This window comes from Sceloporus occidentalis, unplaced genomic scaffold, assembly GCF_023333645.1.
Source record: "Sceloporus occidentalis isolate IW3139 unplaced genomic scaffold, rSceOcc1.0.p SCAF_7, whole genome shotgun sequence".
NCBI classification, from domain to species: Eukaryota; Metazoa; Chordata; class Lepidosauria; order Squamata; family Phrynosomatidae; genus Sceloporus; species Sceloporus occidentalis.
In genome coordinates this window covers 56,894,316-56,908,405 of record NW_028316987.1, presented here as the reverse complement: position 1 = coordinate 56,908,405, position 14,090 = coordinate 56,894,316, and the positions used below count along the sequence as shown (strand labels likewise).

Below are 14,090 nucleotides of genomic sequence, written 5' to 3'. Positions count from 1 at the left end.
CCAGATTTTTCCATTTCAGTTCTCAGTGTTCCCTGGTATGCAAGACTCCCTTGGCAGGAAGTCCCAAACAAACATCTACCTGCTTGAACATGTTTCCCCAAAGTGTGGGGAAATGTGTTGCGGGTTGCAGGGACACGTCGGGTTGCACACCTGGGCTAGGAACACTTCTTCACATTGGATCCCTTCCGCTCCCTCCCTGGCTTCCCCTTCTTTCTGCCTCTCAACTTTTATGGTGCTCTGTACCTTGAAGATGTCACTGGCGATTTATAAGGGAGGGGATGAAGCTGGGTTTCCTGGACAGCTTTATACCCAGGGATAATGAAATGTGACTCTCTTAACTGGTGGCTGGTGATGTGAGGCAAGACCGGCGGACACCGCTCCTGCTTTTGAAGAGGCTTCTGTTTACACGTAGGTCAACATTTAGGACGGGGTGAAAAGGTGAGCACTTGACCCAGGAAGTTCCCGCAAAGATGGGTTCAAAAATAGCGCTGATCCCTTCGCCCTCTTTCTCTAACCACGAAAGATAAACACCAGTATCTCTCTGGCATGTACTCATCTTGCTTCGTGAGGTCTTCTGGCATCAGAAGACACACAGAAATCTCTTTCTCTGGGGCCAAAACTCTTTGGGGAGTCTCTGGGGAAACTCCTGGAACAAAAGGAAACCACTTGGAGGAGGTGACCTCCAGCACCGACTTCTCCTTTCCAACATAGATTCAACTCCAAGAAACACCTGAGATATGAGTATTATTTATTACAGAGATTTGTAGGACCCGTAAAATTCTGCTCTGGATTCCATCCACTCCCACCCCTCTCCCCACGGAATCCCAGAACCTCCAATGATTGTACAGAAAGAACCAGAAAGTAGTACTCCATCACAAATGACAACTGATAGAACTCAGTGTTAAGTTAACTTAGTACATCAAAGCTCTGTGCATCATGCAAAGTTCCAGACACGAATCACATAAAATATACATTCATTTGGCCATCCATCACATTCCGGAGTTTTGGGCTGAAAAGACTTCAAGTCTAAGGCCGGGTGCAGGTAGAAGAAAGGGGGCATGTTTTTTTCGTCTCCCACTCCTCCCCCCCCCCAAAAAAAAAAAAACCCCACACCTCTTGGTGATAACATTAGGCTGGGAATAACCCAACACAGATTTCGGGAAAGGAAAGGTTAAGAGGGGAAAGACAGATGCTCACAAGCCAGGTTGATTTATCAAACAAAACCTAGTGCAATTTCGACGCCCTTTTCTAACGACTCGCTTAAAGAAAAGTCCACCAGTCCGTGATTTTTTTTTTTTGAGGTATCTGATTGAGTTGAACACATTTTGCATTCGCGACATCCTCACTTTTCGTTTATAAAAGCCGAAGCAAAAGTTCTGAGAATGCAACCACCCTGTTTAAGCTCATTATCTAAACATCTCTAGAAAATCCGTAAAAAGATAAATCTCTTGGACAAAATATTTACAACCCACAAACGCATACACACATACACACAAAAAACAAACGGAGACGTTTAAATTAAAAGGAGGAAAGTCTTAGAACTCGTGTAAACGCTTTCGAATAGTGCATCTATCTCTTCGGGAGGACATTTATTTGGGTGTCTTCTGGGTCTTCGCTACTGCAAAGACTGTCCTTGGCAATTCAAGTCTATGATTGTTCCCAGACAGGGTCAATAGAGGAAAACGGATAAACAAAATCTCGCCTTTAGAACCGAGGGAGGAAGAGTTAGGCTGAATCAGGGGGACTGTGGGTACCACCTTGGAACCTGTTAGCGCTGCAATCCAAACTTCTTGGTCTATAGACCAACCATAACTAAACCCCACCCCATCGCTTTCCTTGGCTTTTAGAAGAAGCTAAATTTTGCTCGAATTTGGAAGGCAGGTTCTTTAAAAATCAAGTAGACTTGCTTCCAGATTGAAGAGGTTCAGAATCAGGAGCAGGGCTTGCTTCTCCCCAATACCAGCTTAGTGCCAGTCGGGACAGAAGCTACCTGGGACCAAACTTGGGATGAGTGGTGGGGAAATACTAGGTAGATTTTTTAAAGAAACAGTCCAAACACAATATAAAAATGACCCTTCGATTGTGCCTTAGGGGATCGGGGAATGGAGGGTGCTTAGTTCAATTGGAGGTAGCCAGAGTGTCTGAGGTAGAGGAGGCTGGGGAAGGGGTGCAAGGGGATGGGCTGGATTTTTCCGAGGACTCCTCCGTTTTTTCCTCGCTCCCTGTCGGGGTGGCAGGCGAGATGGGCAGCAAGCCCTCTTTCTCCCTCTTCTTCTGTTTCATCCTCCGGTTCTGGAACCAGATCTTGACCTGGGTCTCGTTCAGCTGCAAGGAGGCCGCGATCTCCACCCGCCGGGCCCGGGTTAAGTATTTGTTGAAGTGGAACTCTTTCTCCAGTTCGGTCAGCTGCTTGGTGGTGAAGTTGGTGCGCACCGTGTTGGGCTGGCCTACGTAGCCGTACTCGCCTGCTTTCCCTGGGAAAAGAACAACAACGAGGAGAACAACAACAACAACACAGCAGCCCACAGAGGGAGGGTGGAAAACACAAGCAGAGAAGGTGGAAGCCACGAAGTACATATAGGTGACAGGTATTATTAACAGAGAGCCACGCTCAGGTAAAGCAAAAGAGACCCAGGCTGCATCCACACCAGAGAATAACCCGGCTTGGCACCTCTTTAACTCTTTTCTGACTCAAGGTTATGGAATTCTGCGAGTTGGAGTTTGTTGTGGGGCCCAGAGCAGGGCTGCTGCTCCGCTCTGGGCCCACAACAAACTTCAACTCCCAGAATTCCATAGCCTTGAGCCAGGGCAGTTAAAGCGGTGCCAAACCGGGTTATTTATCCAGTATGGATGCAGCCCTAAAAAGAACCTTCTAGGCCAAGCCTGAACCTGTTTGTTCCCAAGGAGGCCCTTCTGAGTGCCTGAAAGTCAAACTCCTAAGCCCCACTCCTGAGGCTCCCTTCCTAAACTGAGAACCTATCCTGTCCACAGAAACTTCTTCAGATGAGAGGGGATCTGGGGAGTGATGGATGTCAGGGCCCCAAGGGGACAAACACACACACACACACACACACCAGAGTTGCGCATTTCAATGGGATCCCCAAATCAGGACCTGTCCCCGCCCTAGAAACAGTTTCTTTAAGGCCAGTTTCAGGATATCAGGGTCAAGCCAGTTGAGCTGGATGTAGATCTCCTTCTGAGCAGGAGAAGAAGGAAAGTTTCGCTTCCGCGTGACAGATCGGGGCAGGTGGCTCACCTGTTTTGGGGGGGTTCCTCTTCACTTTCATCCAGTCGAAAGTCTGGGCCGGAGGAGAGGTCTCCGACGATGGGGAGCCACAGGGTTCCTGGTGGTTGGGGTGGAGAGGAGACAAGGGGTGGCTGTAACCGGTGAGGGCCAAGCTCTGCTGGTCTTCGCCGTAAGGAGGGTGGATGTAGGGGGCCGAAGAGCTCACCGTGGCCCCGGCGTAGCCCTGCGGGTGCTGGACCATGGAGGAGGAGGCGTTTCCGGAGTAGAGGCCGGGGGCGCATTGGGGGTAGCCCCCATTCATCTCGGCCTCTTGGCTGAGCGGGTAGTGGGGCCCGTAGCCCCCGGCGGCGCCGAAGTTCTGGGCCCCATAGCCCGGCCCACAGCTGGGGTGCGAGTAGGACATCCCCAGAGGGGGGTGAGGCTGGTAGGCGGCCCCAGTCTGGTGGTGGGGGTGGTGGGGGCTTATCGGGACCCCCCGGCCCACCAGGAAGCGGTCTTCCCCGCTGCAGCTGTTGGCCCTGACCGCGCAGGATTGGAAGGTGGTGCTGGCCGTGATGCCATGCTCGGGGTGGTGGTGATGGTGGTGGTGGTGGTGGGGCTGGTAGGCACGGGAGGAGCAAGTGGCGGAGTCTCCGCTGATCAGGGGCGGATAGTCGAGGAAGGCGCTCATCCTGGCCGCCGTGTCCATCTATCACCCGGTTGACCGGCTCTTCCGAGTCCTGGGTGACGGTGCCAACTTTCCCACTCCCTCCATGGGGGCCCAGGAGGAGAAATGATATGAATGTACAGTCGGGCGGGGGCCACGTGAGGGCGGGCAGCCAATGGGCAGCCTCCCCCTGCCAGCGTTGCCCGGCTCCTTCCTGGTGATGGATCACCCGGGCGGCGGCATTTAAATTCCGAGCGCTCCTCCATCAAGGTGACGCGCAGCCCCACCGACGACACCCCTCCCTCCCTCCTTCCCTCTTTCCCTCCCTCCCTCCCTCCTTCCCTCGCCCATCCCCAGCCAATGCCTTGGGGTGGCTGGAGAGCCCCGCCAGGCAGGCAGTGTGCGCCCAGGCGCTCAGCCTGAAAGACCAGCGCCGCAGAAGGAGGCAAGGAAGGAAGGACGGAAGAAGAGCCCAGCCTGGCAGGTAAGCCATGGAAAGCCTCCTCCGGGGGGGCCGGGGCCCATTGTCGCCTCCTTCCCAGGGCCCTCCTCCAAAGCCCTTGCTGGGAAAAAGCCTAAGGAGCGCCTTTGGGTTTTTCCTTCAGCTGCCTTCCTTCCAGGAGCAAACCTACTTGAGATCCTGATGTGTGGGAAGGGGAGATCAGGACGGGGGGGGGGAAGCAAGAGGGGTTTGAGGGGCAGAGATTGGGTGCCTGCGGAGGGCAAGAGAGTGGGAGCGTCGGTTGTGGGGGCTACCAAGCGGCTCAGGTGGCTACTCAGCTCCAGGGCTCCTGAGAAGAAGAGGCCGGTGGCTGAGGGGGGCGAGCCTGCAAGAGTTAAAGGGAGCTTAGTCCGGCCTCCTCCTCCTCCTCCTCCTCCTCCTCCTCCTCCTCCTCCTCCTCGCGGTGGGCATGATTTGCATGGGAAGGAAGCCCTCTGCCCAGCAACACCATTGTTGTAGCCACGCTGCTGATGCTGCGGGGCAGAGTGGGCCCTGTAAATGCGGGGCGGGAAAACCACGGGGATGGCAGGGCAGTGGGAGAGTTTGCAGCCCGGGGGGGGCCTGGGCATTTGGGTCCCGGGCTTCCGGACCTCTGGGTAGGCGTTGGGTGACAAGGCTCCCCGGAGGAAGAGCCTACAAAGGTTGCTAAGGCAGATGCCTGTCTCTGACTCGCCTCTCCAGCCCCCCCCCCCATCCTTTGCAGAGCCCTCAGCGCGCCTGTGCGAACTCTCCCTTGCTCTCCTCCTCCCTGGCTTTCTCTCAGTCTTCCCTTCCTTCCTCCTCCTTCCTTCCCTCCCTCCCTCCTTTCTTCTCCCTCTAACCTTTGCCTACCTCTAAGGCCTCCCCATCCACCACCTTCTTTGAGAGAGTGTGTGTGCGTATATATATATATATATATATATATATATACACACACACACACTATCTACGTAAGAGTATGCCGGACACAAAAAGTATATATGTATGTAAAGTCGAAGGCTTTCAGGGCCGGCATCCATATCCATAGTTTTCGGGAAAAACCACAAAAAGTATGTATGTATTTAATAATAATAATAATAATAATAATTTATTTATAGCTCCGCCCAGTCACGAGGAATCCGGGCGGGTTACAGCAATAAAAATACATAGAGTGTATGTAGTACACACTCTTTGAAAGCTAGTGGGGATGTTCTTAGTGAAAATAGCCATATTGGATGACAAGAGGCTGAGCGAGAGAGTTTGAGGGGCACCCTTTCTTTGGTCCTTTGGCTGCTGTTTTCCTTCCTCGGGAAAATATGGACGGAAACAAGCCCAGAAAGCAAATGGCTGGGGCTTGGAGCAGGGCTGCATCCACACTGGAGGAATAACCCGGTTTGGCACCGCTTTAACTGTCCTGGCTCAAGGCTATGGAATTCTGGGAGTTGAAGTTTGTTGTGGGCCCAGAGCGGAGCAGCAGCCCTGCTCTGGGCCCCACAACAAACTCCAACTCTCAGAATTCCATAGCCTTGAGCCAGGACAGTTAAAGCAGTGCCAAACTTGCTTATTCCTCTAGTATGGATGCAGCCCTCATAAGAATCCTCCATTTCACTCTTTGAGACCAGGGAAGGCTAAAGGCCCAGGATTTTGTATGGCTTACCAAAGGGCTCCAAGGGAAACCATGGGCCTACTGTTTATACAGTTTGGGGGGGGGAGGGGGTATGGCATACCGAGGCATTTTGTGGGAGGAGAGGGCATGGCATTAACCCCTCGTGGGTTAAATCTGCGCAGAAAAGTCAAAGGGATAGGGCATAGCACAGAAAGGAAACCAAGAAGGGAGGGGAACTTTCCCTGGAGAGAGACGGAAATAGCCAACGCTTAGAGACGGTATGGTGCAGTGGTTTGACTCAGGAGACCAGGGTTTGGATCCCTGCTCAGCCATGGAAACCCATTGGGTTGACCTTGGTCAAGTCACACTCTCTCAGCCTCAGATGAAGTCAAGGGCAACCCCCTTCTGAACAAATTCTGCCAAGAAAGCTCCCGTGATTTAGGACCTTAGGGTACCCATAAATCAGAAATTATTTGAAGGCCCCCAACAATAAAATCTAACAAAGCTTTTTAGGACAAAGTTGAAATTCACCCAGACAGCAAGTTAACCTTGTTGTAAAGTCCATTGCATCAATGGAGTCACTTTAGTCAAGACTAACAGCAGACTTTGGGTCACAGGGTGTTAAGGATGCAGACCAGATGAACTGGGTTTGTTGTTTGGGTGTCAGCTGGGGCCTGCGCCTGCGTACTCACTTCTATGTCTGCAAAACACCCGCGCCTGCGCATACAATCTCCTTGTTCTCCAAGCTACCTATCCAGATCAGGCTGTTTACTGAACTGGTTTCAGTGTTTGGATCCCTATATGGATGCCAAATAATCCAAGGCCCAGGCAATGCTGATAACCAAGCAGAAAATATACATTGGATCTGACTGTGAGACATGCAGTCTTTACTGGAGAATAACATTTACTGGAATTTATTTGATAGCCAATGGGACTTTTAAAAAAAATACTTCACATTGGCTGAAGATCCCTGCACCCAGTCCTCAGAAGAAGATAAAGAGAAAGAACAAGTGTCTGCATGGCCCTTTTTTCTCAGGCAGAAGACATACAATGTCCCATTTCCCAATGGCCTCCTTGGTTCCCATGGTCCCTACCTCCTTCCCCAGCCATGCAAGAGCCTCATAAAGAGTACATGGAAATGAATTACACTGATCTTCATGGAGCTCACAACCAGAGCTCCCTGGATTCAGGATGAGGTATTATTTCCTGCGACCTCCTCTGAACAAATCTTGCCCAGAAACCCTCATGATAGGTTTGCCTTAAGTCTGAAAGGATGTGAAGGCACACAACAACATTATCACAACAACATTATTTTGTGCCGAGGCAGGGAGAGAAGTCTTTGAAGTAAAATAGATGGTTGGATTTTGCTTGAAAATAATTCTACAGAGTTTCCCTCAAAGTGGGCCTAGTTGCTTATGGAAACCATAAAAGGGTTCATCTGATCTGCATCATTAACACCCTGTGACCTAAAGTCTGCTGTTAGTCTCGACTAAAATAAACCCATTGGTACAATGGACTTTACTAACCCTTCAACAGTTGATTCAATGGGCCTACTCTGGCTGGGGAGAGCCAGTGTGGCATAGTGGGCTGAGTGTTAGACTAGGACTCTGGAGACCAGGCCTCAAATCCTGGCTCTGCCATGGAAATCCACCTTGTTCAAGCCATACTCTCTCAGCCCAGAAACCAAGGTTCAAATCCTGGCTGGGCCATGGAAATCCACCTTGGTCAAGCCACACTCTCTCAGCCTCAGGGAAAGGCAATAGCAACCCCCCCCCCCCTCTGAAGAAGCTTACCAAGAAAACCCCATGATAGGTTCACCACCTTAGGGTCGCCATAAGTCGGGAACGACTTGAAGGCACAGCACAACAACAACTCTGGCTGGGACAAAACCAAAAAGAGGCCAGTCTACCTCCATCTTCTTATCCTTTCTCTCTCTCTCCCTTTCTTTATCTATCTGCTCCTGCAAAACCTTCTCTCTCCCGCTAGGCCTGCGGTGGGCTGCCCTCTTCAACACTTTCCCCCCAGTTCCTCCGCCATTGTTCCGGAGAAATCTTTCCCTTTTGTTAGACTGTCTGCGGCCCAGCGCTTTGCATTCCGAGGCCAACACAATCCTCTTCCTCCCCACAATGCAAAAGGGGTCAAATCGAGATGTGGAGGAGGGAGTGGAGGGAGAATGGAGGAGACATGGCGGAGCAAGCAAAGTTTTCCTCCGAAGTCGGCTTTTCCAGACCCACAGAAGCTCCAGAGGCCTGTGGGGCTCGTCCTCCCTCCATTCCTCTCCCCACACCAGCCTTTGTTGCATCGGTTCGCCTTGTTCTAAACGTGGGCAAACCATTGGGTGGACTTTGCCTCCTCCTCTGCTTCCCCAGATCTCTCAATAGGAAGGGGGTATAGTGTTAGGATTTCATGTTTTCAAATGGGAGGGGGGGGGAATAGGGAATCAATATCTCTTGAGATCATAGGAATAAAGGAGGGGAAATCTATTTTAGGCGTGGGACCTGTATGGAGAAAAGAATCCTTTTGTTCTTTCAACCAGAGTCCATTCTCTCCCTTCACACCCAAAGAACAGAAATTCTGCCTTATCTATATCATGTGAAACGTCCCCCTCCCCAGAAGGGCATTAAAAAGTGGGCTCGATCTCGAAAAAGGAAAGCAAAACGGGGAGGGAGTGAGGGGGGGGGGAAGAAACACACACCAACAAATCGAGGGATTCCCTTCCGCACCTGAAGCCTAGCCAAGCTGTTGTTGTAACAGCGCAATAAAAATGAATTATGACTAACCGCCTCCTCGCTTAATGGTTTCAGACGGGGATCCCCAGGCCGAGCAAATACGTAAGGAGATTTTTATTTGTGCATGTGTTCCTGCAATTGATCTCTTTGATGACATTCTCATTCACAGAAAGCGCTTGATTTATGAGTTTAGGAAGAATTGCATCCAGTCCTTCCAGCAATATATTCCCCCGCGCACAGCTCTGCGCCACCCGGCTTACTAGCAGTTGCCAAAGGGGGGGGGAAGCCAACTTACCACCGAAAATAAACACTCTCGGCTCGCATGCATGAGAAATCGGGTTCCTGCAAAGGTCGGGGGAAGGACCCAGGTCTGGGGAGATCTCTGTGGGCCCGATTCTAGGTAGAGAGGGTTCACACAAAAACAGACCTACACTCAGCTTTCTGCTATCGTCCTCAGAGAGACTGCAGGCCATTCACACAAGGCACACCTTGGACTGTGCTAAGGGTCTGGATTTAAATCGGATTAGAGAACCCAAACACATTTGCCACTGGTTAGCTGCCCTTCGAGGTAAGGGCCTTTCGACTGTCGGGTTAGTAGTGATTTTTGAAGCATACACTTGTTAACACGATTTACACTTAGTTTACACATCGCTGGCCTTTGCCTCAGCCACAGCCATCAACTGCTTTTGTTCCCTAAACCCGGCCGAAATTTCAGAATTCAAACCTATACTTCGCAAAAATTGAACAAATAAAAAACTTAGGCTTTGTTTTTTTTTAAATAAAATAAAATAAAACTTGTCTAATTTCCTCTTTCTCTTTTAGGGTTGTTTTGTTGCGATCTTTGGACCCCTGGGAAATCTACCAAAAGAAAACCTTTGCTGGTACTCAAGGACTGTTTCTTCAAGGCGATTGTTTGGGAAAGGAACAGCTAAACGCTTTCAATAACAGCAAAATAGCCCCTGTTTCCTCTTGGACTGTGGTATATTCTGCCTCTAATGATATATTAGACAAACTGTACAAAAATTAAATTATATATATTTAATAGAAAATTAAATATAGAAATGTCTTAATGTGCTTCCAACTTTTTGACTCTAATGTGTTAGATAAATTAAATGGGTGTATATATATATATATATATATATATATACATATATACATATATACATATATATATATATATTTGTTCGGAAGCATTTTAATCCCCTCTCCTTTATTATTATTATTATTATTATTATTATTGTCTTGGAAAAGTTTGGAAATAAATTATTTAAAGCTGGCTTCCCTCCAATAAATATATTTCTAACGAAAAAGGACAGAGGACTGTGACCAAAAGGTTTGGTTTTATTTCAGACTAAGGGGAAGGGAGGGCTAAATTCCTCCCTGTGGTTTTATGCATTAAGGGAAAGGGAGAGAAAGAGAAAGAGATAAGAAAGGTGCTTGTAGCAAACAAGAATTTATTCTACCAAAAATACTTATGACAACGCATCCTAATGTAATACAAAAATAAAAAGAAAGTGAAGATACAATTCGATATGATCACTTTCTCACAGGCCTTATATATTGCTTTCGTAGAAGGACCTAGAATGTGGTTAGGTTAAACCGAACACAACTAAGGATGGCATAAAGGGAAGGAAAAACTGCAAAACGGATCTCCAACACATCGGGATAGGAAGAATAAACAGGGGAAAATACCGACCAGGAAAGGAAAAGGCTCAAAAGCAAAGATCTCTGTGTATGTTTGTGTCCAGAGAGACTAAAAGTGGGGGAGAAAGGTGGGGGACAGGGGGGGGGAAAGGATCAGAAAGCATAACCCCTGGCGAATGAAGGTCTGTTATTTTTTCAGTAATTCAGATGCTGCAAGTCAATTGTGGTGAGTGTATCTGTAAAAAAGTCAAAGCTGTCAGCCGAGATATCTACAGGACTGTCGAGGGAGCCTGGCAAACTGGGGGAGACGGCATCGGAGAGCTGTAGGCAGGAATCCGCGGAGAAAACGCTGAAGTCCTGCAAAGAAGGGACCTCCAGGGCCTCCGGACTGTCATTGTTGAGGCCAGCGGCACAGTTCTGGGCCATTGTTGAGAGGCAGTTGGGAACAGTGGGTGACTGGTGCTGGAAATGTTTCAGATTTTTCTCATTGCTGGCCAAAGGGGACACTGGGAAAGTGGGGGGCTCTCCATTGTGGACCTGGGGCTGCGTGAGGGCACTCTGCTGGAAAGGGTAGCCTTCCCTCTCTGCAAGGGCACCCGAGACATTGTTGAGGGCTTGCTCGAAGAGGGACTTCTCCTCCTCCTCCTCTTCCTCCTCCTCCTCCTCGTCCTCCTCGGCTTTCTCCGGGTCCTCTAAGCCGCCTTTGAATTTCCCTTCGCTGTTCTGGTTCTCCTTGCACTGGGTCTGCCTCTTGTGCTTCATCCGCCGGTTCTGAAACCAGACTTTGACTTGCCTCTCCGTCAGGTCCAAGAGAGCAGCGATCTCAACCCTCCTGGGTCGGCAGAGGTACTTGTTGAAGTGGAACTCCTTCTCCAGCTCCAGCAGCTGCGTGTTGGTGTAAGCTGTCCTCAACCGCCTCGAGCCCCCGGTCCCATTTTCGGAGATCTCCAGAGATTCTGTGGGGAGAGGAACGAGGAGAGAAGAATGGTATCAAAAAGGTCACCAGAGAAAGAGGAGGAGGAGGAGGAAAAGGAAAGGAGAGGACACAATGCTTCTTAAAGCCTGAGATTTTGAACAGCCAAGCCTTGGTGAGAAAACAGTGGTGAGAAATGTCTCTCCTTCCTTCTATGTAAAAAAAAACAAAAAACAACAACCCAAAAACAACAACCCACAACCGCAACAAAATGGCCGCCTCTTGAATGCAGTAAATCCATTGTGTTGCACACTCCTGGTCGTCCTTCCTCTTCAATCACCCCCCACCTCTTGGTGTTTTTTCCCCCTTCTCCCCTGTGAGCTCCAGGCACTGATTCGCTTCCATCTCCCCACCCCCCCCCAAAAAAACCTCTGCCCATACCCAGAGCAAAACTTTGATATTAGCCATACCACAATTTATAATTAATGCATCAGCTGCTTAGCTGAGCAAAAGCAATCTATCACTCTTCATTACTGTCAAAGAGCCCCCAACTCTAGGACAGCGAGACAAGAGGAGGTCACCTCCAACTCAAATAAATCATCCCGCGCTAAACAAGTTAGGAAAAACGGGGGTGGAGTGGGGGACAAAAAAAGAGAGAGTGAGTGTGAGACAGAGAGAAATAGAGAGAGAAGAAAACTTTGCTTGGGGATGGTAGTCGGTGGGGCGAGAATTGGGGGGGGGGGGGGGGTTGGTTTCTGAAGAATCCGCCTGTGGATCTCAGTAGTTTTCCCTCACTTGGGTTCCTTCAACAAATATCCCAATTTATCAAGTCAGGGAGGCAAGGGTCCAAGTGTGATGGTGGTGAAGAAGGGGGGTCTATCTATCTATCTTTCTTATCTAATCTATCTGTTTTGTCTAATCTAATCTAATCTAGCCTGTCTGTATATGACTGACCCACTCCCCAAAGGCTGAAGGGTGCAGCAAAGTCTTTCAACTGACCTTTGTGGCTCAGGCAAGCTGGTCCCGGGGCGGAGGCCGAAGCCGGCGGCAGGGAGGTTTTCTTGGAGGCTTTTTTCTCCTTCATCCAGGGGTACTCCGGAGGCTGGAGGACGCCGGCTGGCAGAGGGCTCCCGCCGCTGCCATTGGGGCTGTGCTTGGGGCGGCTGCCGTTGCTGTGTTGGTGGTGTTGGTGGTGTTGGTGGCGAGGGTGGCTGCCTGGGTTGAGGCTGGGGATGGTCTGCTCAAAAGGAGGAGGAATCAGTGTCGAGTGTGAAAGCGTCGAGTTCTTGATTGATGAACTTTGAAATGTATCACCGACAGGGGGAAAAGATGTCAGGCACTCAGCGAGCGATGGCTGACTATTGATAAAACCAATCTCTCGCTCAAATTCGAAATTCATGGCCTTCAACTCGCAGCCCCCTTGGAGAAAAAGTTCCCTCTTATTTAGCGCTTCTGGGAGGGGGAGGGGGGAGCAAGGCCTAGGGAGAGAGGGGAGAAAAGAGGGAGGGGGGTGAAAAGCGAGAGAGGGAGAGAGGGAGAGAAAAGAGGGAGAGAGGGAGAAAAGGAAGGGGAAAAATATCATAGAAGATCGCTGGTGGGGTGTTTTTTTTCTAATTCACTGATTACAGCCGTATGGGGACCGTGCTACTATTAAACTATTGAATTCATGGAGACAAGGTTGAAATTGGACCGAATTGGCTGTCACATGATTGCCTCTGCCCAATGACAATTTGGGCTTTAATCAAAAGAAGCCACTGTCTGTTTGATTGATCCAAAAAAGTCGGGAAGGAACGCCTCATTGGGGGCCAGAAAGGCATTATTTACACTTTTTCCCCCTTAAAAAGGGGGGATGGCTATCTCTGCCCGCCCGCCCTCGCCCTGTCCCCTTTTGCCTCCTAATCTCTACTGATACCGATGTGTATATATAAGTGTGTGTGTATGTGTAGGTTTTTTTTGTGCCTGCCTGCTTCTGGCGGCGGAGGCTGCTGCTTCTGCTTCTGCTGATGATGCTGCTGCTGCTTTTGCCGGCCTTGGCTGGGTTCCTCCGCCTGCCTGGTCCTGGGGGCTTCCTTCTGGCTTTCCCCCTCCCCTCCCGGAGCCATTTCTCTCCCTCTCTGCTTTGGGAGTGTCAGGAGCCGGCCCTCCGCACCTCACAAATCACGGCCGCACCTCCGAGCCGACGACGCCAGGAGCCCTTCACAAAAGTCATCCATTCCGCTCCTCCGCAAAAAGTTTTGACACCGCGTCTCACCCACCTCCAGAAGTTTTTTTTTCTCCCCCAGCTGGGAGACAGATGCCCAACAGGGAGAGACACACAGAGAAAGAGAGAGATACACAGAGAGAGATGCCCCCCTCCGTTACTTAAAACCATGCGATTTTAAAAAATAATAATCAACAATTAAATTAAAAGAAATAAAAATATTTTTTTAAAAAGAATTGCCCCCCCCCCCCCTTTTCAACACCCCCATCCTGTGCAGGGATGTTTTACAAAAATCTGCAAAAAGGAAAACCATCCCAGCAAAGTAGGGCTCCCTTTCCCACTCCCCTTGGCATCTCCCTGATCTCTTCCCAACACTCCCCCTGCTTCCAATCCCCGCCTTGCGGTGGAGGGTACAGTAGGGCCGAACAATTGGCCCTCGGCCCCTGAGTCCGGCCATTGTGTCGAAGGAATTCCTCCAGCCGCAAGGCGAAGAGGAAGAGCCGGCGGGAGGGTTTCTCCTTCCCCCTCCGGTTGCCTTGACACAAGTGGACCCTCCAAACAGGGATGTAGCTGAACACACACATGCAAACAAACACGCACAGAGACACACACACACATGCAGTGTATATTCCCCCTTAGACGCTG

At 50.0% G+C, this 14,090-nt stretch overlaps 2 protein-coding genes across 2 annotated transcripts; both read right to left on the bottom strand.

The window, feature by feature from the left end:
* Positions 1–1,487: 1,487 nt before the first annotated feature.
* HOXA1 (homeobox A1) lies at positions 1,488–3,935 on the bottom strand. The gene is made up of 2 exons (XM_089531346.1): positions 3,257–3,935; positions 1,488–2,474 (listed from the first exon to the last, which is right to left on the bottom strand). The coding sequence occupies exons 1-2, from the start codon at positions 3,933–3,935 to the stop codon at positions 2,119–2,121; spliced, it is 1,035 nt and encodes a 344-aa protein (XP_089387472.1). The 3' UTR covers positions 1,488–2,118.
* Positions 3,936–9,941: 6,006 nt separating this feature from the next.
* On the bottom strand, positions 9,942–12,644 carry HOXA2 (homeobox A2). The gene is made up of 2 exons (XM_089533042.1): positions 12,245–12,644; positions 9,942–11,288 (listed from the first exon to the last, which is right to left on the bottom strand). Exons 1-2 carry the CDS (start codon positions 12,642–12,644, stop codon positions 10,528–10,530), a joined length of 1,161 nt encoding a protein of 386 aa, XP_089389168.1. The 3' UTR covers positions 9,942–10,527.
* Positions 12,645–14,090: the final 1,446 nt, after the last annotated feature.

Coding starts and splice junctions, on each gene's coding strand:
- HOXA1 (XM_089531346.1), bottom strand. CDS start 3,935: ATGGACACGGCGGCCAGGATGAGCGCCTTCCTCGACTATCCGCCCCTG. Junction 2,475..3,256: donor GAGGAACCCCCCCAAAACAG/GTGAGCCACCTG, acceptor TTCTTTTCCCAG/GGAAAGCAGGCGAGTACGGC.
- HOXA2 (XM_089533042.1), bottom strand. CDS start 12,644: ATGAATTTCGAATTTGAGCGAGAGATTGGTTTTATCAATAGTCAGCCA. Junction 11,289..12,244: donor AGCTTGCCTGAGCCACAAAG/GTCAGTTGAAAG, acceptor CTCTCCCCACAG/AATCTCTGGAGATCTCCGAA.